Source organism: Coenobita brevimanus, chromosome 27, assembly GCF_032717465.1.
Source record: "Coenobita brevimanus isolate Jiangsu-jjx chromosome 27, ASM3271746v2, whole genome shotgun sequence".
Taxonomy (NCBI): Eukaryota; Metazoa; Arthropoda; class Malacostraca; order Decapoda; family Coenobitidae; genus Coenobita; species Coenobita brevimanus.
In genome coordinates this window covers 16,775,343-16,803,187 of record NC_136980.1, presented here as the reverse complement: position 1 = coordinate 16,803,187, position 27,845 = coordinate 16,775,343, and the positions used below count along the sequence as shown (strand labels likewise).

At 43.6% G+C, this 27,845-nt stretch overlaps 1 protein-coding gene across 1 annotated transcript in view; it reads left to right on the top strand.

The window, feature by feature from the left end:
* LOC145394476 ((3R)-3-hydroxyacyl-CoA dehydrogenase-like) overlaps positions 1 to 26,731 on the top strand; it is a 71,867-nt gene extending 45,136 nt beyond the window's left edge. The window contains exon 6 of the mRNA XM_080268330.1: positions 26,640 to 26,731. Coding sequence (XP_080124456.1) covers positions 26,640 to 26,731 — 92 coding nt within the window. The remainder of the gene's footprint in view (positions 1 to 26,639) is intronic.
* The last annotated feature ends 1,114 nt before the right edge of the window (positions 26,732 to 27,845 follow it).

Genomic DNA, 27,845 nt, shown 5'->3' with positions numbered 1-27,845 from the left:
AACACATTCCAGTGCGGGCCTATTATATGCCAGGAGTGTGGTGTGGGTCTGTACTGACTGCTTCACAGAATACCATATTGTAACATACTAGTGTGAACAGTTGTGGTAATATGAACAGTTGTAGGCTACATAATATTTACATAGGTAAAATTATACCTGTAGAAACGTAAAGTAAGAAAAGGTTTACATATAATGTATGTAGTGTTCATAGTGCACCTTGAAGACAGAACAGTGTACATAATGTAAAAAGAATATATTTTAGTCTGCTGTTCCAAAAAAAAAAAAAAAAAAGCAGCAAACAAGACTCTCTGCCTGTGTGCTGTCAGTCGCGTGCCACTGAGAGTGACCTTGACGCACCACCACCCCTCTCACTCACCTCCCACCACCACCCAGCCCACGTGCAATCTGAAGAGAGTAACATCAAATTCTTTGTTTTTTCTGCTGTTCTGATCCATTTATGCATGTTTAGCCTGATTTAATAACACTTTATTTTTTCCAAACTAACTCATCCCACACGGACGTAAAATTGGAAAGTAGCCTGCCGTTTGAGGGTTCGATAGACCTGATCGAGTACAACAAGCTAGATTTAGATCAGGACATCACCCAATCCACTTCAGTGTAGATTCACGTTGGGTGGAATTAAAGACTGCACATGCCGCGCTTCTAGAATGAACCCACACAATATAACACGCGTAATGGAACACTGCATAACACATACTATACCACACTAAAATGCAGACAGCATCAACGGGGTTGGGAATCTGTGGGACGAACCCAGTGGGGCAGTTGCTTACCCGTGGTTGACGGGTCTGCTTGGCCAGGTAGATTGGGGTCAAGGAACAGCAACAACAACAACAACAAAGTATGAAATCTTCTGTGCTAGGTTGTACTGCAGAAGATTATGTTATGAGATGCAGTATAAGCAAAATGGGGTAACAGGTAAACTAGCAAGGTCTGTTATCCTGGTAAGGATTACTCCTGATTCACTGAGAAGACTGTGGCCAGGGGGCAGGTTAAAGAATCACATGGTATAACCTTCCATATTTCATAGTGACAGAGTAAATAGGAATGAGCACCCAGAGAGTGCAACATCTCCGCTTTTACAAATGATCAAAGGGAGGAATATTTGACATGGCTATGACTCGCCTGACTCAACCCATTCACTGAGTTTGGTCCAAATTGAATCAAAATAGTCTTAGTTGTTCTTATTTACTCTCAAAATCAGATCTTTTCGTCCTTGGTTTACCTGTTAATTCTTCCACTAACTTTGGTCCAAACTGTAATATATACTGTCTGAGTCATAGGGTGGAACATTTTGCCTTGCCCTCTGGCCTTGACTGTTGACTTAATATTCTTAGAATCGAACACTTCCGTCTTTTCTTTCCTTCAGGCCTTCCACCAAATTTGCCCTAAATTGGATTAAAACCGTTTGTCACGGGGTTTTTAGGATAACACGGGGTTTTTAAAATAAATGCTAAATCTTATTTAATTGATAATAATATTCAATAATATTGAAGAGCAGGGACAATGATTACTTTACGCTGACTTCTTCGCAAGATTCTCTAAGAACGAGAATTTATAAACTTCCTCAACAGTACACAGCAGAGACTAATTACTCAATTGCTGTTTCTTAGTACCGGTACTGTTAGCCTCTGGAGAAAGTTACTTCACCCCTGACAATAAATAACTAATACTAATAATAGTATCAGGCTCTTGCTGTGCTTAACTCCTAGGAGGCACAACGGATTTTAAGTTTAATACACAAGACTGGCCAAAGCACCAGTTATGAAAGGCAAACGTTTATGCAAGCTAGGAGCTATATGGGAAATAAGCTTAATTATGGAGAAATGGAACAAGAGTTTACATTACATTAAGCTCAATAAAAAGAACTGTTAAATTTATTGATTACAAAATAAATTTAACGTTACACTTCAAATCAAATTAATGAGATCGCACTCACTCACTCACAGAAGAGCTAAATCCTTACACCTAGGAAAAAAACACCTTAATTAAACTCTTAAACCTAGGAAAATACAAAAAGGAAATACTGGTCGATGAATGCTGTGTATCACCAAGGGGTGGGAGCTTGGAGAAACTGTACTCAGTGGAGTCTGGGTGCTAGCGACCTCTTCTCTCGCAATTCTGGAGCACAGAACCTCTCTCCGTCAGAGCAAACACTGGACTGAATAAGTCGTGGGAGACAAAAGCGGAGCACTAGGCCGCATTTTTCTAACGGTCGAGGCAAGCAGGGGCGAACAATAAAGAAACAATAGTATCGCTCAGTAGAGCACTTAGTGACGTGCATTAAATCGGTCACTTTTGAAACAGTGACGAATGTTTTGAAAAGTATACCACCGAAGTGGAGAGAGAAACGGTTAACTGAGCGATATGCAGTGAGTTTTCCACTAATAGTTCGTGTTTTTCACAAAAGGGAAATGTCGCGAATTTGATTCGTGACATTACGCCCTTAGAAAATTAAATTTTTTCCTTATGGGAAAAAATTTGTGGATATATATATATATATATATATATATATATATATATATGTACACATCCTAAGTCATTCACACAAGATTCACACTGTGGTGTGTGTGCTATCCTGCTACAGGAGAAAGTTGCAGTTGCCAGTGAGCGAAAAAAAACTCGTATTTACGTTAATAGAAGCAAGTTTGAGGGAAAAACTCAGTGACGATAGTGAAAATCCTGTACTCAGGTCAAACTGAGCAAAAAGTCGCTACATTTACACTGACAACTAATTGTTGTGTAGCGTGGTGTATGTAATACACGGTGTAGGTGTGACAGTTGTAGTGTAACTGTACCTACGTGTAAAATGACACAGTAAATAATAATATGGCGATGACGAAGGCAGAGGAGAAGAGGCGGCAGCGTGCGGCAGATGATCAGCTGGTCTGCACAGCAAAACTGCTACACCCATTGCTGTACCTGCAAAACCAATTAAGGTGGAGCATCAAAAGTGTCAATGAGACAAAATTCTTATTACGTTATAATTACTCTCTCTGCCTAGCAATCAGTACATGCTACGAAAAGTATGCTGTAGCTGAAAAATACAAGTGACAGCCTAAGCTTCGTACATTCGAGGTCGCCATTAATTATAGCACACGATTAGTGTCGGCGAGTTGGGAATCCTTGTGCAAACTCGGGTCTTCCATAGCCTCGAACCGCACACAGGTCCTTAACCTATGCCTTAACCTACAGTACTTATATTAATATCAGGGAGCTGAGAATCCTTGTGCAAACTCGGGTCTTCCATAGCCTCGAGTCACCTGCGGAGTTCTCACTTCCCCCTTTTCCTACAGTACTTATATTAATATCGGGGAGCTGAGAATCCTTGTGCAAACTTGGGTCTTCCATAGCCTCGAGTCGCCTCTGTGGAGTTCTCTCTCGAACTTCCCCCTTAACCTACAGTCCTACTTATATTAGTATCGGGGAGCTGAGAATCCTTGTGCAAACTCGGGCCTTCCATAGCCTCGTGTCGCCTCTGCGGAGTTCTCTCTCGAACTTCCCCCTTAACCTATGGTACATAATATGTATGTACAGGCCCTGGACATAATGTGTCCTGTGGGGCCAACAAGTGAGATGTCAGGTCTACACTCACTTCACCACTACCCTGTCTCTCAACTGTCTCAGAGATTACAGGTGTGGTTACGAACAGCACAGGAAGGGCATGTCCCTGATTAGTGGTGTTACTTTGACACACACTGCAGGAACGGACAAAACTATCTATGTCTCGTCCCATTCCTGGCCAGAAAAAGTCAGCTCGGATACGGCCCTGGGTCTTTCTTTTGCCCATGTGACCTCCTGAGGCTGAACAATGACCCCATTCTAACACTGCTTGGCGGTACTTGGGGGGGACGACAAACTGCAGTCGAACCTCGCCCTCGGGTGTTCGTGACTCACGGTAGAGCTGTCCTTGTTTGTGAAGTAACTTGGCTCGACCTCCCCATGAATACTTAATCACTCGACCCTTTTGTTTGTTTCGCACGGCAGCAAGTGTTGGGTCAGAACGTTGTTCTTGTACAAAAAGTTGACTACATATCATATCTTGCGGCGATTCAATGATCACTGGGGTGACACAGTCTGGAGCCTCAACTATGGCTCGTGTTACTGCAGCAGCCAAAGTCTGAGTAGCGTCATCATCGGAGCAACTATCCTTGACTCCGTGAATGTTGCCTACAGTTAGGTCAAATAAAGGTTCTGGCATGACAACTGCAAGTGTCGTACCAGTATAAAATGGAGATGCCACCTGGATACATGCCTCAGGGAACAATCTCACTGATCCATCAATAAGGTTTGCATGGATCTGTCGACCTGTATACTGCTCAGGTCGAACTAGACTCTGCTTGACAGAGCAACCTGAGGAACCATTATCTCTCAGGACCCTCACAGGAATGTCTCCCACAAACCCTGGCTGAACAAGGAAGGTACTGTCACCTGTGGGAGGGCCTGTGGAGGAAGCAGCTAGCCACTCATGAGGCTGCTGAACTGATGCGGCAAACATTGTGCCTTGAGAATTATATTGGGAAGATGGAACATTGGCCATCTGTGGAGGGGGGTTCACTGTCACTGTGGGACTAGTGAACTGTGGGGAAGTACCCATACTGGTAGGGACGTGACCACCGTGCTGCTGCTGAGGAATGAAGGCTGCATTCACTTCCTGCCTCTTTTGAGCTGGTGGTGAAAAAGTTTGTCCCGACGGTCAGTTGCGTGGCTGATACTGCTGCTGGTTAGGGTACTTGTTGTACCTCTTCCACTCAGGTTTCTGAGTGTTTTGCCCCTGGTCCTTCCACTGGGGTTTTGGACCTTGGCCATTATTCTGAGAATGGCCTTGTTGCTGGGATTCAGTCTGAGACGGCTTCCCAGATTTGGCAGTATCTTTTCTGCTCCAGGTGTTTTGCTTACGAGTTTGATACCCATATGCAGTAAGGAATGCGTCAGCCTTTTCTGCCATTTGGCTGGCATCTTTCACCTGGCAGATCTTAAGCTGTGCTATGAGCTCAGCAGGCCACGACCTCTCTAGCTGTGTACGCAGCATAAGGTCAATTATCCCCTCACGCGTGGAAGGAGTTTCATCTTTCTCCATCCACTCACCTAAGTAAGCAGTGAAACGGTCAAGGAACTGAACAGCTGTCTCCTTGTCTTGGAGGCGAGCTCACATGAACTGAACTTTGGCGTCGTCTACTGTGAGACCATACGCCTTAATGAGTGCAGCTTTCATCGTCTCATAGGTGAGATTGTCTCCACGAATTCTGTGGAGAATATCGAGGGCAGGGCCCTCAAATAAACTAAGAAATTGGATCCACTTAGCTGCCTCATCCAGTTGATACATGTCTGCCATGTCCTCAAAACGAGCTATGTACGGCTCGATTCGCTCGCTTTCCTTGTATGAAGGAAGCTTGATGCGTGGGGTCGCCAGGACATGTGCAGGGAGAACGCTCGTGGAGCTTGGACCAACTGCACCGGATGTGTCTGAAGCCAAGGAATCTCGCTTGAGCTTCAGCATTTCATATTCGTGTTTTTCACGTGCTTCTCGCTCGGCACGTTCGTGCTCTCGTTCTCTCTCGCGTTGTTGTAACTCGTATTGATGTTCTTTCTCTCGTTCCTCACGCTGTTCTCGCTCATGTTCTAAGTCGAGTTCGCGCTGTTTTCGCTCGTGTTCGCGCTCCTTTTCGCGTTCCTCACGCTGTTCTCGCTCGTGTTCGTGTTGGATTCTACGCTCTTCACGAGCATCTTTCTCACGTTCTTGCTCGTAATTAAACCGTGAGAGAACGTAACTCTGTATTTTCTCTGGGTCTGTGAGACCCATATCTTTGGCTTCCTGTACATAAGCACTGGCTGCCATGATGCTAGCTTATTAAGCAAAAGAAACTGAGTACTGACTGCTTCGCAAACGAATGCTAATGACACAAGTAAAGAGTACAGACACAAGCTAGTGGTGACCAGTCTTATCTAGTTAACTGGCAAAGATTAGAGCAAAAATGCAAATGACTGGGAAGACTCAATAATAAACACAATGGGTACGGTGACTTCCCAGGAGCGAATAAAATCGTCTGGCGTTACCAAGAATAAAGTACTAAATAGAGTTAAATACTCTATGGATTAATAAAGCAAAAATTCACTTGCTAAATTAACGGTAAACACCAGCAAGCTTGTGCCTATAAACTTTAATGATAAATACCTAAATATGAACGAGTGAGTACTATCTCGTGAATAGCTTTAGAGCTAGGAGTTAATATCCTGGAATGAGGTCGCCAATTGTCACAGGGTTTTTAGGATAACACGGGGTTTTTAAAATAAATGCTAAATCTTATTTAATTGATAATAATATTCAATAATATTGAGGAGCAGGGACAATGATCGTCTTACTAAATCAAGCAACGATTACTTTACGCTGACTTCTTCGCAAGATTCTCTAAGAACGAGAATTTATAAACTTCCTCAACAGTACACAGCAGAGACTAATTACTCAATTGCTGTTTCTTAGTACCGGTACTGTTAGCCTCTGGAGAAAGTTACTTCACCCCTGACAATAAATAACTAATACTAATAATACTATCAGGCTCTTGCTGGTGCTTAACTCCTAGGAGGCACAACGGATTTTAAGTTTAATACACAAGACTGGCCTAAGTACCAGTTATGAAAGGCAAACGTTTATGCAAGCTAGGAGCTATATGGGAAATAAGCTTAATTATGGAGAAATGGAACAAGAGTTTACATTACATTAAGCTCAATAAAAAGAACTGTTAAATTTATTGATTACAAAATAAATTTAACGTTACACTTCAAATCAAATTAATGAGATCGCACTCACTCACTCACAGAAGAGCTAAATCCTTACGCCTAGGAAAAAAAACACCTTAATTAAACTCTTAAACCTAGGAAAATACAAAAAGGAAATACTGGTCGATGAATGCTGTGTATCACCAAGGGGTGGGAGCTTGGAGAAACTGTACTCAGTGGAGTCTGGGTGCTAGCGACCTCTTCTCTCGCAATTCTGGAGCACAGAACCTCTCTCCATCAGAGCAAACACTGGACTGAATAAGTTGTGGGAGACAAAAGCGGAGCACTAGGCCGCATTTTTCTAACGGTCGAGGCAAGCAGGGGCGAACAATAAAGAAACAATAGTATCGCTCAGCAGAGCACTTAGTGACGTGCATTAAATCGGTCACTTTTGAAACAGTGACGAATGTTTTGAAAAGTATACCACAGAAGTGGAGAGAGAAACGGTTAACTGAGCGATACACAGTGAGTTTTCCACTAATAGTTCGTGTTTTTCACAAAAGGGAAATGTCGCGAATTTGATTCGTGACACCGTTTACGCTGACCATGCCATCTGACTTTGGTCTTTTGTCTTTCTGTGTGACCTGTGCATTTGACTGATTGTCCTCAACATCCAGTTCCTTCATCCTTGCTTTTCTTGAACTTTTGTAGAAAGTTCGATGAAAACTGGAGAAAAACCTTTTACATAGATTCAACTATGAGATCCTGACCATTGTCCTACTGTTATTAAAAAAAAAAAAAAAAAAGACCAACCTCTTGACTGATCACCGCTTGTTCTAACAATGATAGTGCAAATCAGATGAAACTTATCATAGTAGTAGTAGCAGTAGTAGTTGTTCCCTAGGCAGTCTGGCTGAACAGCCCCGAGTCCCTTAGGAAGGCCATGGCCGAGACCGGGCTTTCCCACAGAGCTCTCAAAGAGTGTATGTTGTGTTGTTGGCGTAGGTGATTGTGTGGAATGCAGTCTTCCATAATGTGCTTAATAGTATGGGGTGCTGTGTTGCATCCTGGACAGGCATCAGCGACGGAGTCATCCAGCCTCTTCTGGTAGCTTAAGAGGGCTGGATGGTGCCCATATCTCAGCCTGGCCAGGTGGACCCTGTCCTCACGGGGAAGATAGGATTCAGAAGGGTGGATGTCAGGAGGCCGAGCATGCAGCTGTGTGTTGTCTTTAAGTGACTGAATGGAGCGGCGAGTGATCTGAGTGTGGATGTGCTTCTGGAAGCTGGTCTGGGGTGCGCGAGGGGGGAGAGATGACAGTATTTGTGTATGATATCGTGTGCTGGGTGTTGTTTTGATGTTCCTTGGTGTGGGTGTATGTGCCGCCATGTACTGTAGTGGATGTTGTGGGTTTGTGGAGGCTGCAGCAAGGGAACTGGGTGCCTCTCATGTCTAAATGATCCTTGACTTTGAGGACTTTGGTTTCTTGATGTAGGTGGTCTGTGGGTGTAGTAGCTGTGCAGCCTGTGATTATTTTTAAGGCCTTGTTCTGTATGGTCTGTAGAGTGTTGTAGTGTGTTTTGGTGAGGTTAGAAGCCCAGGTAGGGCTTGCATAATTTATCACTGAACGTATGTATTATTTGTATACTGTGGTGGTGGTTTCTTTGTCGTGTCCGAATGTTGTATGGGCAAGTGACCTCAAAGCATTGAGTCTTGGTGTTATTTTATTTTTACTGTTTGTGATGTGTTGTTTAAATGACATTGATGTATTGTATGTTACACCAAGGATTTTGTGTGTGTGTGTGTGTGGTAAGGGAGTGTTGTTTATGGTGAGGTGTGGGATGTGACTGTGTTCTGCTGTCCAGTTTGTGAGAAGGGTCACTGTAGATTTGGCTGGGGCTATTTTGAGCCTGTTTGTGATGAACCATTCGTGTAGTGTGTTGAGGTAAGGTGAATGATGTGTGCAGCTGTGTTTGCATTTTGGTGTGTACATGTAAGTGTTATATCATCTGCATAAGAAGCTATGTGTACCTGTGGTGTGTGGGGTGGGTACGTCATGCATGTATAGGTTAAAGAGTGTAGGGGACAAAACAGATCCTTGGGGGACGCCATTTGTGATGTTTCTGATGTTAGAAGACTGACTGGCAAATGTTACGTGTGCACATTTGCCTGCTAAGTAGTTTGCCAGCCATCTTTTTGTGTTATTGTGCATGTTTGTGTTGAGTATTTTGTTTGTGAGGTTGTGGCGGGGGATGGCATCAAAAGCTTTGCTAATGTCTAGTGTGATTAGGAGTGTTCTGTGTGGTGGCCTAGCTGAATTTATACCATCGAAAACTCTCTGTGTAAGTTCTGTAAGAAGGGTGTTTGTGGAGTGTAGTGGCCTAAAGCCATGTTGTGACTGGGCTAGTGGAATGTAAGGTGTGACTAGTTGTAGTATCAGTCGTTCAGTGACTTTAGAGGGAGTGCAGAGGAGTGTGATGGGGCGATGTGAGGAGGGTAACGTGGGGTCTTTGTTGGGTTTAGGGATGGTGATGATATTGTCATGCTTCCAGATGTTGGGTATTATGTTGTGTGAGTAGCTGTAGTTTGATATGTTGGTGAGTGCTTGTATGCCTTGTGGTCCTAGGTGTTTAAGGTGAATGGTGCTTATGGTGTCTGGTCCACAGGCAGATGAGTGCTTGAGGTTGTTAATGATGTGCTTCGTCTGGTTGTAACTGAAAGGTGCATAGTCTGGGTCTGTGGGGAACTGTCTCTTACGTCTGATGATACGTCGGTCTTCTGGATGGGGGGTTAGATGGCTGACTTGTGAAAAGTGATTGATGAGAGTGTTTGCTTGTTGTTTGTTTGAGGGTATGGTGTCTGTTGTTGTGATGGCAGCGTGTGATTGTGTGGTGTTGCTGTTGGATAGTGTGATGCTGTTTAGTGTTTTGTAGAGTTTGCTGATGTTTGTTTTGTGGTCAAGTGTTTGGAGGTAATTTTTCCAGTTTAGTGTTTGCTGTTCTGATATTTTATTGTTTATTTGAGTGTTGAGTTCTTGTATTTGTTGTACGATGTCTTGTGTATGGGGTGTTGAGGAGTGTCGGAGTGTCCCGTTGTCTGATGAGGCCTTGAATTTCTGATGTGAAGTTGGGGTTGTGTCCCTTTCTGTTGCCTCTTGGGATGTGTCTTTTGTCTGCATTTTGTATAATTGTATTGAAAGTGTGCACAGCGGTGTTGATGTTTGTGATGGGTGTACTGTTTAGTGTTTCGAAATGCTGTTCTGTTTCAGTTACAAAGGCTCTCTTATAATTAGTGTAAGTGTGTCTGTGGCCAGCTGGGGTGATTCTGGTTTTGGTAGTGATGATGCTTGGGAGGTGATCCGAGCCTAGGGTTTTGACCACTCTCCATGATGTAGTAGGGACGAGGTTTGGGGAGCAGAAGGTGATGTCTGGAGATGATGGGAGGAAGAACCTTGATGATTCTGTGTGGCTTTGACCTTCAAATGATTATTGAAAAAAATTAATCTCTCCAGTCGTGCCTCACCTTCAACCCTTCCACCAAGTTTGTTCTAAATCAGACTAAATCTATTGAGGTTAACATTGCCATGTGACATTGACCTCTGAGCGATTGGTCTCCAAAAGAATTTGTCTATCGCTTGACTAATCCTCAATCTTGCCACAGAGATGTTTAAAATCAGATCTAAACTGAGTTACAGTAATTTGTTTACACCGACAAACACAGATAGTTGCACACACACATGCACACATGTGCTACGAAAAGCATTACATCTGCTGAACTATCCTCCGAGCAGGTGTGAAAATATCTAACGCCATGATCTTATAAAATGTATGTTTAATCATCCAGTCCTTCTCTGCTTCACAGGGATCACAGGGGTTCGGGGCTAGAGTACTCACTCCCAACATGTAAGGCATGGGTGACCAGCGTCGCTCGTCTTTCAGTGCCGTCATGTCAGCATGAACCCCAACCACCCTGCAGATGGAAATTCACATGAGCCTCATCCTAATGGAATGCCTTAACCCACTAGACCACTACGCCTCCATTTCACTATATGGTTACCACCCTGTGTGTTAATAGTTTCCTGGGCGTTATACACAAAACACGTACTTACGATGCTCAAAACGCAATATCTTAATATCTGGTGCTATTGTTTACTGTGATGTTAAGACGACAGATCCCATGCATAAATTTCTCATAACCAGATATTTCTCTCCGACACATCACCCTGTGCATAACTTCTGTAATTGTAAATCTCCCTTGGCAGCAGCTGACACCATGCCTTCGCTCAGTCAATCACAGGTACCGTCAGAAGCGACTCTGAGGGATCAGCAGTCATTTACAAGATAAAGACAGCAGTAGGTGGGGCTGCCGTAGGTTGGTTAAGACATATTTACCTGCAATAGACGTGTCCCTCCTCGGATCTTTCATAGTGAAATACATGCGTAGTAAAAGTACTGCTGCCAAATAAGTCGCACTAAACAATAAATGCATTACAGGACCATTGCAGAGTTCCTAATCACACCGTTCAAAGAACCAGAACTACAGATGAACTAGTAATAGTATGTGTATTAGCCGTTCTTTCTTGTCCTGTGTGTTGTACTTTATGTGGTTCCAGCACCACACAGAAGGGAAGAGTGTCTTGACTTAGAAACTAATAGTATGAAGAGAGTATTCATAACTGACTTCCAGAGGATGTAGTGGATCTCTGTATCTCATTTTATACCTTGCACAGTAGACAATGAAGACAAATTGTCAATAGATCAATTTTCTGCACTCAGATATGTACAGAATTTGGGATATTTTTTTACTTCTGACTCCACTTAAACTGTTATTAATTTGGAAATGTTATTCATTTCATCATGCTATGGCAGTTTTCACTTGTAACACTTAACAATTTCATCCCAAATAGCTGTTAAGTGTTGTGTCACACCCATTTCTTGTAACTACTTTATATAGTTAAAATGAAGTATTTAACCAAGATAAATAACCTAACCATCTGGAATGACACAAACGTAGAACGTAACCATCTGGAATGACAAACATAGGGACTGGACATGAAATATTTCTAGGTATAATCTGTCCCATAAATATAGCAATCCCCCTAAGACAGACTAGAGAAGCAGCAATGATATATTGAAAGGTATCACGCGTTTATTACACGACCATAGCGCACTGAGATATTAATATGCGTGTCGTGGGACAGCAGGCTTCAACCCTCTCACTTTTTTGGATTTTTGGACATACTAGTTCATAATCATACCGCTGTACAAGAACTGCAACTGATACATCTTCCTTCCTTGAAGTAAGTGTGGTAAACATGTAGTCATTTTTTATACAAGTAAAACGGGACTACCTCTGCACTTCCTTCTTAGTTATAACAACATGCCTACTGGATAGCATAGCTTATTAATATATAATGGAAGCTTTTAAAAAGCTATCCTATACAGTAGGCATGTTACTAAAACTAGAATGGAAGGATAATGATATAAAAAAGAAAAGAGATAATTACAATATTTAATCAGACGAAGTCAATACAAGATATGCATCTGTCCCCAACACAGCCAAGGCTTCGGTTATCAACAAGTACTTAAAGAGAGCAGGCCTTAGGATCGCACCACCACTGGGATGTAAAATAAGAGTAATAGTGAACGCAAAAGTGAGAGGAAGTAAAAACAAGAACAATGTAGTATACAGCATACCGCTTATTAGATGCTCAAAAGCTTATATATGGATAACAGGACGAGGAATGGATACAAAGATAGCGAAACACGAAGCAGATGTGCGATGTCACAGAGTATCTAATTCCCTAGCGTTGCACATAGATCAGCATAATCATTGGCCAAGGTGCAAAGAAACTACTATCATTAAAAAGCATCTGAATAAACAAATGAGAAAAAAAATTGGGAGCAGATCACTGCGTGTAAAAAGTGTTACTCATCATGAGAAGCGATTTTTCAGCCTAGGTAGGTATGCACAAAGGACAGCACTGATGTAATCAGAGGCGGGTTAGGATGGCGGGATTTTTCTAGAGGTAGCCAGCCAGGCTGCGACACGACAATGGGAAGGGAATTTCCAAAGTCATAAATGTCTCGGCTCGATCACCTTTTGTTTAGAGGGACTCTGATGCGTGGCTGTGGAGGGAACGGACATGTGTGTCTTGCTTCCCTGTAGCTGAAGGGCTGCCCCACCGGCATTAACTTTTTGTTCATCATTGTAGTTTAGTTAGGTTAGCTAATACTCATTTTCCTCCCTTTCCCGTCTTGAAACACAAGAGATGTTTGTATCTATTTTCTTAGATTGCCTGTGCTTACTCACCTCTGGAATGACCTCCTTACTGATCAGTTTTAGTTGTCTTATTCTTGGTCTCTTGCCTCTCGCTCGTTTTTTCTCTTTCTTTGCACTTCTCCCATGACGGGGAGATCATTTCTGTCGCGGACACCCTTGCTGCATCTCCCCCCTTCAGGAGATTAAGCTGGTCCTGATGGACCCTTGACTGTGTCACAGATTGACTGTCTCCAGACTGACCAGTCCTAGACTCATACTCCCCTCATACCACTTCTGTAAATAATGGATCTTTTGTCCTGCTACATGCTGTTGGTTCCACTCCCTAAACTAGTATTTTTTCATTATTAAGAAGATAATTGAAGACTTAACTGGTGAGATGGAACATGTGAAAAAACTTGCTAGTGGAGACCTTCTGGTTAAAATTATTTCTTCTGCATAGGTAAAGGACTTGTTTAAATTGCATAGGTTGCACTGTTATGATGTCAGGCCGAGGATCCCGGTTTCTATGAATTCCTGCAAGGGTGTTATAACCTGTAAGGACCTCATGGCTATGGAGGAGGACGGTATACGTAAACTTGCACAGTAGGATGGAATTGATGCTAGATTTATGACTGGATTCACGAAGAGCAAGAGGATTAAGACTGCCACCATTACCCTGACCTTTGATAAAGTTTTTCTCCCAGTACATGTCAGAGTTGGTTACAAACTTGCTAACATCAGGCCATATATTCCTAACCCTCTTCACTGTTCAAGGTGTCAGTTATATGACATAATGACAAGTCTTGTCGGGCTTCTTAGTAAGTGAGTGGTAGGTGTGCAGTTCAGGGTCATGATGAACACTGCACATCCGAGTTTGTATGTTCTTTCATTGCAAGGGTCCTCACTCCACTTGCTTGAGGGATTGTCCCAAGTGAAGGGAGGAGGTGGAGGTCTGCACAGTGAAGGCAACAGGGGACATATCCTATTACGATGGTAGGAAGAATGTGAGGGAGTCGCATGCCTCCGATGCATCAGCCGTTGTGTCCCGTCCCGTGATGTGCACAGTGAAGACACAATCTGACCGTCCCCAGCACTCTTGTCACTCGTTCTGCAACTTGGTCTGCTCCTCCTGTACGTTCCAAGTTCATGTTGCAACATCTCACTATCAGACTGCTGCTTATTTTCAGTTATTATGGTCTAAACCAAAGTTTGACAAATATAATGAGATTAATCTGACCACCATTTCCAAGCAACAACGTCCTTATGCACTTTCTGTTCCTGTTCCAGCAAGGGGGAAATGGGTTAGCTCTTCCTCATATGAAGGTTTCCAACAGCAAATAGAGGGATAGGTCTTCCTGTAGTTGCTCACATGTTGACGGGCAGCATAAAAAGACTAAGCACATGGCCCACTTCGTAAATCTTAAACCGTCACATTCACTGTGTTACAACGTAACTGTTGGACTACTGGAAATAAATTACATAATATAGCAATCTTGCCATCTATACCCAGGCCAGATGACATTTGTTTACAGGAGATTAGCAAGGAGGATCATGATCCTCCACAGTTCAGTTACTACCACTCGTATAATAGATATGATGGTCACAAAAGTTGCTATATACAGACACAAATCACACCCACAAACAGAAGTGGCTCTAAATTCTACTCCAAAAGTTGTCGTGTGCCAAGTAAATTAATAACACATACCTACCTCTTTGTTGTCTCCATTGTCCTCCACATGGCTTCATTCAAAGTGATGCTGTAAATTAACTTTTAACCACTTTCCTGGAAAAAAGTTAGTGCTGGGCAACTTTAATGCCCATCATTATGACTGGGGTAGCTAAAGGATTCATAGTCGTGGAGAACAAGTAGTTGATACGTAGTCCAACCTCTGGTGTCTGCATGGTGGTAGAGCAACTCGTGTGGATGATTGCAATGGAAATTTTCAGCCATTGCCTTGTCTCTGGCCTCCCCAGGTGTACATTAAGATTTCTCATGGGATCCTCATGGGAGTTCCTTGGGAAGTGACCATTTACCCATCTGTCTCTCCATTTTCCCTTTCCCTTCCCCTTTCCCTTCCCTTTCCTTCCTTTCTCTGCATCATGGTTGTGGGGAGAAAGTGTGGGAAGTTTACAGGGTGAAAGAGGTGCTGGGGAGAGGCTGTGTCCCACCTCCTCGCTACCCAGGTGCACCATGTGCTCACCCAGGAGCTGGCTCCCCACCACCACCACCACTTTCCCTTTTACTCACACCCACCCCACCACTCGCTCCTTCCCAAGACAAAGCAAAAGTTCCATACCTTATTTTTCTTTTTGCCGCCTCTTCAGCTCCTCACGGCAATTTCATCCCCCTCCCCAACCATGAGGGAACACCGTGACCTACTGTTCCGTCCTCGTCCTCGTCAGACCCTTCGTCCACAGGCTGGAGAAAACATGGTGGGGGTCCAGGCAGGCCTTCCCTATAGCCCTACGGTATGTTACATACCACATCTTCCTTGGCTACGGCACCTCCTCATCACTGCTGCTTGTTTCTTCCTCATGCGCCACGTAATCTTTGTCCTCCACATCGTCATCGACTGGGGAATTGCTGTCGCCTGTGAAGGCATCAAGGACGGCTTGAATTTCATCATCGGAGAGATTGCACACGCCCTGTCTTGACTGGGTCACTGCTACCAGATGAGTGACTGAGACAATGGCACGTGGGGGTCACGCAGGGTCGTGGAGTGTCCCTGCCCGGCGGAGGGTAGGGCTAGGTCTCCCGCGTATGCCTACCAAAAATCACCCACGAAACTTGAAAAATGTGCAAATGACGGACCTTGCAATTGCAAAACGTACTGGTACATTGACCGGTGTCAGTGTGAAAAAAAGTTCTGACATACCCATATCTTCATGGGACATGGCGGGTTAAAATTTCTCATGGGATCCTTATGGGGAGTTGTTGGGAAGTGATCTTTCACCCATGTCTTTCTTATTAACACTGATATTTCGGACCCTCCTCTCCCAAATTCTCACTTTAACCCACCACATCCTGACCGATTTTTCATCACTGACCCCCCCCCCCAATCCTGACCAATTTTGGATTTTTTTTTGGCTCAGACCTCCACTTTTTGTGAGAAACAATGACAATTCGGAGAAAAAGTTCTCACCTGAGCTTAGAAACAGTCTAAACAGGTGACCCTCCACACACTTGGTACCGTGTTCTCTGGATCCACGCTGCAGGTGTCGCGTTTTCTATGGTTTCGGTAACTATTGCAAACAACTCAGAATAAGTAGATATTTGTTCATTTGGTACGAATTTATGTGTAGTACAAGAATATATTGCTTTTCACACAAAAATATAGGCAAAATAAGTGTTGTTTCACTCACTGAATGCATCAACATACTGCACCTTCCTTGGCAATGTTACCTCCTCATCACTTCTGCTCGTTTCTTCCTCTGGCGCCACGTAATCTTTGTCCTCCACATCGTCATCAACTGGGGAATCACTCTTGCCTTGAATTTCGTACCATGGCACGACATGTCTTTACTGGCCAGATCACTGCTAACAGGTGAGTTGCCGAGACAATGGCGTGCCAGGGGAGAGGGGGTCGCTGGGTAAGGCAGTGTCCCTTCTTGGCGGCGTGTAGAGGAAGGTGTCCCACGTATATGTACCAAAAATCACGCACGAATTTTTAAAAATGTGCAAATGATGGTCCTCACAATTGCAAAATGTATGGATACATTATCGGGACTGAGCATGACAAAAAGTTGCAGCGTATCCATATGTTATTGGGACACGGCAGGTTAAGAAAGCAGACTGGGGATCTTTCTCAAGTGTCGCCTATTTACATATATCTTGGGAGATAATAGATGTAAAGGTCCAAAATTTTACTAAATCTATATTACATGTGGCTGAGACTGCTATTCCCAAGACTTTTTCAATTCATGAGAAGCAGAGAGATCATTATTGTACTCTGGATTGCCAACATCATTAAGGAAACGCAATAGAAGGCTTGTGATAGTCAGTCGACTAAGGAAAACTTTGTTGCATACAAGCAAGCGAGGACTGAGACAAGGACAATAAATAGAAGAGCTGAATGTGACTCCTGTCGTTCTTGTGTGTCCACAGTGAATCGATTTACCACAGTGACTAAAGTCCAGTACACTATTAAAATACTATATAGTAAACGCACTTATAACCCCATGACTACACTGCAGATGGACAACATACATGACGAACCCGTGGATGTGGATAACATCCTCACCAGGAGTTTTTCTCATTGTAGCTCAGCCAATTACACCCAGGTGGATGGAAAGCTGATGACAGGGAGTGCTGGAGCTCCCGTTTCATCAGCCCTCAGGACTAGTTCCTGACCATCCCCCTTTGCTGAACTTTTTCAGTGTCTCAGTTACACAGAGAGTAGGCCAGCATGCTCTCCAGTACAAATTTCTCTAACTATCTTCACCACACTACATGCACAGTACACACTACACTTCCTATTCAAAATTTACCAAAATGGCGTCGTCTTATCAAGCCTCGGAGTCCCCAGGGGGGGGGACCATAAATGCCCCCACCATCTGCCCGTCTCCCGGTGACGACTCAGGGTGCCTGGAACCACGGTCTGACTCTCTTCTTCTTCATTTCTGCAACATTCGCGGCCTTTCCTCTAACTTTTGCTCTGTTGAGCACCACCTCTCCTCCTCTAAACCTCACCTTCTTTTTCTAACGGAGACTCAGCTGTCTGAGACAACTGACAGCAAACCCTTTTCTGCATCCTCCTACTTTCTCTATACTCATTTCAAAGCCAAAGGTGGCTGTTGTGTATATATACGCAACGACTTATCTTGCTCTCGTGTTCCTGAACTTGATTCTTCTGAATTCTCCACACTCTGGCTTCGGCTTTCCTGTCATTCTCTGACTAAATATATCTGTGCTGTTTACTTATCCCCTAATTCTACTGACTATCAAAAATTCTTCGACTATCTTACTTCTACGATGGAACACATTCTATCCATTTCTCCTTTCTCTGAAATCTCCATTCTTGGAGATTTCAATGTTCACCACCACCTTTGGCTCTCCTCTCCTTTCACGGATCCACCTGGTGAACAAGCCTACATCTTTTCTATCCTTAATGACCTAGAGCAGCTTGTACAGCACCCTACCCGTATCCCTGACCGCCTTGGTGAGAGCTCCAACATACTTGACCTCTTCCTCACAACTAATCCTTCTGCTTACTCTGTTAATCTTTTCTCTCCGTTGGGCTCCTCCAATCACAACCTTATTACCTTAACCTGTCCTATCACTCCGGTACGGCCTGTGGACCCTCCAGTGAAACGTCGTCTGTGGCATTTTGGAGCCGCGGACTGGGAGGCCCTCAGGCAGTACTTCTTTGATTTTCCCTGGAATGATTATTGCTTCCGTGGCCGGGAGCCATCTGAGTGTGCCTTGCGCATTACGGAGGTTATTCTCTCGGGCATGGAAGCATACATTCCTTTCTCATATCCTTTGACTAATGCAAGAAAGCCTTGGTTTAATCACGCTTGTTCTAATGCTGTCCGCAACAAGGAGAGGGCCTACAAAAGGTACCAGAGCCAACCCACCCCTGAATCACATCATCTTTACGTTTCTGCCCGGAATCGTGCTAAGTCTGTTCTTCGCTCTACTAAAAATAATTTCATCCATACTAAATGCTCTCAACTCTCCGACTCGAATTCTTCCCGCTCCTTCTGGCATCTTGCCAAAAATCTTTCTAACAACTTTACCTCATCATCCTTCCCTTCTCTTTTCTACTCTGATGGTTCTGTAGCTATTTCTTCTACTGATAAAGCAGATCTCTTCGCACAGACTTTCTCCTCCAATTCCACCTTAGACGATTCCGGTGGTGTTCCTCCATCACTTCCCCCCTCTGACTTCCTCATGGCTGACATTAAAATGTCTTCAGTTGATGTATTTTCTGCCATCACTGGCCTCAGTACTAACAAGGCATATGGGCCGAATGGGGTCCCTCCTGTTGTTCTCAAGAACTGTGCTTCTGTGTTTACACCCTGCCTAGGCAAACTCTTTCGCCTTTGTCTGTCAACTTGTACCTTTCCTTCTTGCTGGAAGTTTGCTCTCATTCAGCCGGTCCCAAAGAAGGGTGACCACTCCCAACCCTCCAACTATCATCCAATTGCTTTAACGTCCTGTATTTCAAAAGTTTTCGAGTCAATTCTTAATAGAAAAATTTTAAGGCATCTTTCCTATCACAACCTTCTTTCCGATCGTCAGTATGGGTTCCGTCAGGGACACTCCACTGGCGATCTTCTCACCTACCTTTCAGACTCCTGGTCATCCTCCTTTCGGGACTTTGGCGAAAGCTTTGCCATTGCACTTGACATCTCTAAGGCTTTCGATCGAGTCTGGCATAAATCTTTAATTTCCAAACTGCCCTCCTACGGTTTCTATCCTTCTATCTGTGCCTTCATCGCTAGCTTCCTTTCTGGTCGTTCTATAGCCGCTGTTGTAGATGGCCATCGTTCTTCTCCTAGATCTATCAACAGTGGTGTTCCTCAGGGCTCTGTCCTATCACCAACTCTCTTCCTTTTATTCATCAATGATCTTCTATTCTGTACATCTAACCCTATCCACTCATACGCTGACGACTCCACCCTTCACCTTTCCATTCGGTTCCCGCAACGCCCATCTCAACAGTTACTTCAACAAGCAAGGGATGAGGCTATGGCACACCTAATGTCTGATTTGGCTCGTATCTCTGACTGGGGTAAAAATAATATGGTTGTCTTTAATGCATCTAAGACTCAGTTCTTACACCTATGAACCCGACAAAATCTTCCACAGGTATACCCACTAATGTTTAATAATATTCAGCTTAATCCTGCATCATCCTTGAACATGCTTGGGGTTTCATTTACTCGGGACTTATCTTGGAAAGATCATATTACATCTCTTGTAAAATCTGCTTCCAAGAGATTGGGTGTGCTAAGCCGACTCCGCTCTTTCTTTACCCCTGCACAATTGTTGACTCTATACAGGGGTTTTATCCGCCCCTGTGTGGAGTACAACTCTCATGTGTGGGGAGGCTCCCCACATACAGCTCTTCTCAATAGGGTGGAGTCAAAGGCTTTTCGTCTCATTAACTCTCCTCCCCTTACTGACTCCCTTCAACCTCTGTCTCTTCGCCGCACTGTTGCATCTTTATCTCTTTTCTATCGCTACTTTAATGATCACTGCTTTTCTGAACTGTCTGCTTGCATTCCTCCACCTCTACGACGGGCGCGTAGCACCCGTCTGGCAGCAAACTCTCATCCTTTTTCTGTCCAACTCTCTAATGCAAGAGTTAACCGTTACTCCCAGTCTTTCATTTATGCAACAGGTCAGCTCTGGAACTGTCTCCCTCTTTCTGTATTTCCTGCTGCCTATGATCTCCAGTCTTTCAAACGCAGTGTGTCCAGGCATCTCAAAATGATTGGATCTTGAATTTGGCTCTATATTGTATTTTGTTTTTCTCTTGGAGGGAACTGTTACTGCGGGCTCATGGCCTTTGGTTCCTTCTTCCTCGCATAAAAAAAAAAAAAAAAAAAAAAGCATTCCAATGACAATAAAAGCACGGCTGAGCTATGAGTATTGGACCTTACCACAGAAGACGTAGTCTTCCTTTACAACCAAAACTTTACAGTGGATGAACTTATCCTTGCCCTAAAATCCTGTAAAGACACCAGTCCTAGACAAGATTCTATCATGTACTTTATGATCCAGCATCTTCATCAGGACAACCTGATTAAGCCGTTGGCATTTTACAGTGAGTTTTACGTGTCTCGAATATTCCCAAACTTATGGCATTTTGTGCACGTGATACCGATACCCAAACAGACTTATTGTCTTATGAATCCCATTTCACTTCATATAATTGTGTTGAATCCTTGTCTACGTACGGTCAGGGAGCGAACAATTAATAACAGGCTCTTTCTTGTTTTAGAGTCGAAGAAATTTTTAAATAATCATCAATTTGACTTCTGCAAATACAGAAGTACACTAGATCATTTAATGAATTTGGAGCATTGCATTTTTGGAAGCATTTGCCAAGAAAGAATTCATGATAGCGGTGCTCTTGGACATCTGTAAAGCATATGACATGACGTGGCGACAGGGTATACCAATGAAGCTCTGTGCTTATGGTTTAAGAAGTAATTTGCATGATTTACTTCCATTTTTTGAGAGACAGAACTTTCTCTGCCAGTTGCCTTATAACATACCATCGGATGTTTTTATCCACGAACACGGGGCACCGGAAGTGTGCTTAGTCCCATTTTGTTTAGTATTATGATCAATGATATTCTGTCATCAGCTCCCATCCTGAGGAATCTTAAATACTCAGTGTTTTCGATTGTGTACTATGACACTTTTCCAGTAATGCAAAAATTTGGGCTGGGCGGATTCAAGCTGCCAGATTCCGTCCACCAGTGAACCTTGCAGTGGGGATTTAAATTTTCCATCCCTACGTGTGCCGCTTAGTTTTTAACACTCGTAATGTCCTGGATTTGAATTTGAGTTTGGGTAATCACCCACCACCGTTTCAAACTTCTGTCAACGTTCGGGGGCTCCATTTTGATCGTTGATTAAACTTTAAATTTCATGTTAATAATTTACTTGCTCGTTCATAATTTACTCGCCTTTATCATGCAATATTTGATTATAAGAAATAATTGCGGCCATGTATTGTTTCATTCAAGTTTTATACAAAGGCTAGTCAGGTCAGGTGCGGGTAAAGGGATGGGTCTGTTATGATGTGGCAGTGGTAAACCAGTTCTGCTGTCGGGCCCTGCTGCGGATGTCACTGATTGCATTGCGCAGTTGACCCTTGTGTGTTGTGGTGCGGTGAAGATCTGTCCGTTCTCCCCTTTCGGGCTAAGATTCGAATGAATGTGTTTGAATGGATGAGTAAATGGGGAGTGTGTCGTCCTGTCTCGGCTACCTCCCTTTCCTTGGGGGAAGCAGCCTAGGTATATAGACAGATAGAGATGATATGAAGACGCTCTTCCTGGAATATTTTGTCCCCAGTTCACTCGTCAACTGCCTTTTATCGCCCGCCCCTGGATCAGTGGATGTTATAGTCCTTTCACGTTAATTTGGCCTACGTTTTTATTCCCTTTGCGATTTCCTTTACGTAGGTCAGTATATAAGACGATACTATGGCTTAGCATACTGTATATATCACTTCTTCGGACTAGCATCAGACTAGCATCGTGCCCTAGTGTTAGTCTCTTATTCATCATCATCGTCATCATCCAATCCTGTGTTGCCCCATGCGGAGCGTAAGAGCCCGGGGCTAGGCAGTTGGTTCTAACATTTAAGATGAGAGTGGGCAGCCTCACTCATCCCTGGGTGACATAGTCTATTATTACGAGTCAAAACTGAGGATGGACAGATGGAAAGTGAGAGTAAAATGGATATTGTAAGTGTGAGGGTGGTGGCGTAGGTAGTCATAAGTTAGATGTAAGTGGGTAAGTAGGCATGACTGTAAGTGTAAGTGGGTGTGAGTGTAGTGGGTGTGGGTGTAAGTAAGTGTGGGTGTAGATGGATGTGAGTTTACATGGGTGTGGGTGTGATGCTTTGGTGGTTGCGATTGCGGATGTGGATATGGGTGTGGGTGTGAGTGTGGGTGGAGGCAGGTGTGGGTGAAGGTGGGTATAAATGTAAGTGTCAATGGAGATGTGGATGTAGGTATGGGTGAGAGGTGTGAGTAAGTGTGAGTGTGTGAGTCTGTGTAATGATGGATAAAGGTGTAAGAAATGGGGTTATGGTGATGTAAGTGAGACGTATGAGTGTAAGGGGAAAAAGAGAGTTGTCTTGAATGGTTAAAGAGAAAGAGTTATGAGAAAATTACTTGTGGTCAGCTGAGAGATTTATTTGCACTGTCTATAAACAGTTAATCCTTTATCCTTGGATGGGAAAAAGAAGTTGGGATGATTATGATGATAATATGTTGTTTTTAACCTTTCTCTCTCCTCCTGAGTGACTGTGTCGAATGAGGGTGTGGGTGGAGTTTGAGGTGTTTTGTAAATTGTGTACTTGGCAGTATGTATGGTGGTAAATGTGGGACAGAACTTGGATGGTGTGTGTGTGTGTGTGTGTGTGTGTGTGTGTGTGTGTGTGTGTGTGTGTGCAGGGCCGTAATTTCTGGGTGGGCTAGAGGGGGGCTATTCTGTATATTAATTTGTCAAAACTTCACCTAACATTGGGGGTTCAGTAACAACTCATGACACTGACCAAGTTTGTAAGTAAAATATGATACAATATGTCGAATACTATCATAAATCTTGTTGGCACAACTATTTGAGATGCACAGTGGTAGTGTTACATGTTTTTCAATGTTTACGTTGTGTGGCAATGTTGTTCTTGTCATTCGCCAAACGTTGTCGATAGCTGTCTGTTGCCTTCTGGCCTGAGTTTATTTTCTCTCTAATGTGTTTATAATTATGCTTCTGTGTTTTGTTATCGTAACACTAAAGATTGAGAGACTTGAGTAGCACAATGGCCTACAACCGGCTAAACCACATGCTGAGTGTTCATTCTTTGAGACTTGACACTCTTGATCTGAAGGCGGTTCTGAACGAATTTATTGTCACAACGGAGAGAAGAAAAGCCATGTTTGCTCGTGTCTGGCATGTTGAATAAATGTTTTTATTTTGTGCGTATCGTATGGTGGAATATGTATGCTTTACGATCAAGGGTTTTATGATGGAATGCAAATGTGTGTGTGGGGGAGGGGGGGCAAATACATGTTATGATATGGAAGATGAGTGAACTTTAATACGAAAGAAAACAACGTTGGACTTATAAGGGTGAATATGAAAATAAAATGGAAGAAAAACTTGGAGTGATTTTGTTGAAAATGCCAACAATTCTACGCGTGTTTGATCGAATATTTCCAATTCTGATCCAAACTGATCACAAACTAAATCATAATAGACTAGTACTTAGTTGTTGATAATCTTATCGTTTCCAAAAGAATAAAGGCAGGGCGGTATGTTTCAACCTGAATCCTACCGCAGGCGTGTAGGAACAATCTTGATGAGGGTGCAGCTTACTACACCATAAATGTAGGATGGCCAAATTATTAAACTTGGTTACAGTTTGAGCTCAATGTTCAGACTGGCAGAAAGTGAAGCCTTTTATTTACACATCCAGCTCAATCACTAAACATACTTGCCTCATTAAACATCAACTTGTAGGTAGAATCAGACTGAAAAATATCGGATGTTCTGCAAAATGAAGCGCTCTGATTTAATGATAAGTTTCTAGTACGAAGGTATATAGGCTTACATTTTGTCTAGCCCCCCCACAAAAAATGTGTTGAAAATTACGGGCCTGGTGTGTGTGTGTGTGTGTGTGTGTGTGTGTGTGTGTGTGTGTGTGTGTGTGTGTGTGTGTGTGTGTGTGTGTGTGTGTGTGTGTGTGTGTGTGTGTGTGAAGAACGGCTTGAGCTATCAACAGGAATCCATCAGGGTATCAAGATATGGCCGAAATCTTGGACGAGTTCGAAAATGGGCAGTCGGGTTGAGGGTCAAGGTCACCAAAATGGCTGCCAAAGGTTAACTAGTATTTGTTGCCCTCCTATAACACCATTATATCTCATGAACAGCTACAGCTATCAACATGAAACCTTCAGGGTACCAATCCATTGCAAAAATCTTGCATGGGTTAATAAATGAACAGACTTGGTCAAGATTAAGGTCACCAAAATGGCTGCCAAATGTTAACTAGTGTTCATCGCCTGCCTTTAGCACCATTATATCCCTTGACTGGCTTAAGCTGTCAACATGAAACCTTCAGAGCATCAAGATATGGCCAAAATCTTGGACGAGTTCGAAAATGGGCCGTCGGGGTCAAGCATATGGTGACCTATGGCTGCTAAAGGTCAACAAGTTTTTATCGCCCACCTTTAACACCGTTATATCTCATGAACTGCTTGAGCTATCAACATGAAACCTTCAGGGTATCAAGACATAACCAAAATCTCCAGACCCCCCGGGAGGCCGCCTCCCCCTGCGCCCCCGTTGGGGCCGTGGTACACTCGCGTCCCCCGGTGGGGTGCGGCCACCCTGCCCCTCCGGCTGTGGCGTTGTCCCCGGGTCTCCCCCGGGGGTGGCGCTCCCCAGCCCCCCAGAAGAGGCGTCCTGCCATCCGTCCCCCGGGGGGGGGAGGACGCTGACCCCCAGACTCCCCCCTTTTGGCCCCGAGGGCGCCGCCATCCGTCCCCGGGGCCCGCACCACGGAGCCCCCCGGGGGAGGACCGCGCTTGTAACTTGGCCAACAACATATTCTGGCGGGCGATTAGCATTCGGCTCCCAAATGCTTTTCTTTCATTATTAATGGTTCTGCCAGGCATGCCACTTTCTTATGCATCTACGGATACACATCACATTATGATTATGAAAGAAAATGTAGTCATCAATGGGCATAGAAAGCAATCACTGAAATTGTGACTACCAGCTTGGTGCCATCAGGTGCCTTCATCTCAGCCAACCTTTCAATACTGCACCCACCCAGACCGTATCCAGCACCCTGACACATCCCAACACATATTTTGTTGGACAAACCCCTTAGACATGCTCCAGACACACCTAAAACTCAAAACATCCGCATCTCAGATTCACCACAGACATCATTAACACACCCACTCTTCAACCCCCCATAAATGACATTCACATATTTCTGTCAGTGCAACTTGCCAGAGTTCATCCTTCAAAAGGGTACTGTGACGAGGTAAATGCTTGACACAGTTAGGATATTCAGTGGTTTTGGGCGCCCGAGTGTTTACGGGGAGTAGAAAGAACCGCGTCTTCCTTATTTGTCCTTGTAAAATGTCTACTAATATGCACGCTTCTAAGCTGGCCTTTGACTTATAACCAGTGTATCATAAGGTTATTGTTAGATCAAATGTTTGAAAAAGCAGGTCTGTTCTAGAACCTTTCTACGGTTCATTTCTAGAAACTGCAATAGTATTTTCACTTCAAAAGCATGGCTACATGACATAATTTCAAGGCTAGAGTGACGTTAGAAATGATACCACTGGTATATAAGAGATGAGAGGAAGAAGATGAGAGCTGACTGTATAATGAGAGGCATTTGGGAGGATTGTCTGAGGAAAAAACAGTAAGCAAGGAGAATCACACTACAAGACTGGTAAATCATGGCTTCAGTCAAAACGCTCCATTGTTATCATACTCAACACATTCTGTCTAAATTTTCAGGCCATCCCTCTAACGATGATACAGCCTGTGTGACTGAGAAGGGAAGAACCAGATGTTGGTGGCTAACCACCAAATCGGTAGGATGGAGGGGGACAGGGGAAGAAATAGTTGGCAGGAAACTGATTTGGGTGCTTAACCCACCATGCACGGGCAGTAGTTTGTGGCGAGGGACAATCACAAACACATACAAGTGTGACTGAGAAGGAAAGCACACAAACATTACCCCAGAACACGACACGCAATCGTTGATTTACATCCAGGTCCCTGTTTTCAGTTGTTGGTAATGGACAGACCGAACGAAATTAATAAATTTATTTAGTTTTGAAAATGTCTGTACTGTTTCTTCGTCTTATTTAATTTTGATATATTTACTATATTTACTATATATGGTATATTTGTTTCAAACACAGAAGTGGCTGAAGTGGTGGCGTTCCTGCTGAGCGAGCGCAGCAGCTACATGGTGGGGGCCTGTGTTGAGGTGACGGGAGGAAAAGCTATGTGATCACCACACACACACACACACACACACACACACACACACACACACACACACACACACACACACACACACACACACACTTATATCTATACCTACCTATCTATATATGCAGAAACACTTTATATATCTATATTTCTATATCTATCTATCTATCTATCTAACTGAAAGCATTGAAGAAGGAACAAAGGCCAGGAACCTGCAAATTGTTCCTTCCAAGAAAAAAAAATCAAGATAACAGAAAACGAAATTTTAGATCCATTAATTTTGAGATCCCTTGACAGCCTGTGTTTGAAATACTGGAGATCATAGGAAGTAGGAAATACAGCAAGAGGGAAACATTTCCAAATTTGACCTGTTGCATACATGAAGGACTGGGAGTAACGGTTAAATCTTGCATTAGAGAGTTAGACAGGAAAGGGATGGGAGTTTGTTGTTAAACTGGTTTTATGCGCCAGCCGTATTGGTCGAGGAATTCAGGCAGACAGTTAAGAGGGGCAGTGACCATTGGAGTAGTGAGAGAAAGGAGATAAAGATACAAGAGTGCTACGATGGGACAGAGGTTCAAGAGAGCCAGTAAGAGGAGGAGAGTTAATGAGACAAAAAGCCTTTAACTACTCCTTGTTGAGGAAAGCTGTATGTGGGGAGCCTCCCCACACATGAGAATTGTACTTTGCACAGGGGCGAATAAAACTCGTGTGTGGTCACCAACTGTGCAGGGGTAAAAAAGGCACCGAGTCGGCTCAACACACCCAATCTCTTGGAAGCAGATTTTACAAGAGAGACAATATGACTTTTCCAAGATAAATCCCGAGAGAACGAAACCCCAAGTTTGTTTATAGATGATGCAGGACTGAGCTGGATGTTGTTAAATTTTAGAGGATACTCCAGCAGATGATTCTGTTGGGTTGATGGATGTAACAACTGAGCTTTTGATGCATTAAAAACAACAAGATTACTTTTATCCAAATCAGAGAAGTGTCAAGTCAGGTATTAGGTGTGCCATAGCCTCATCCCTTGTTTGTTGAAAAGGCTGCTGAGATGGACGCTGCGGGAAGCGAATGGAAAGGTGAAGGGTGGAGCCATCAGCATATGAGTGGATTGGGTTAGATGTTCAACT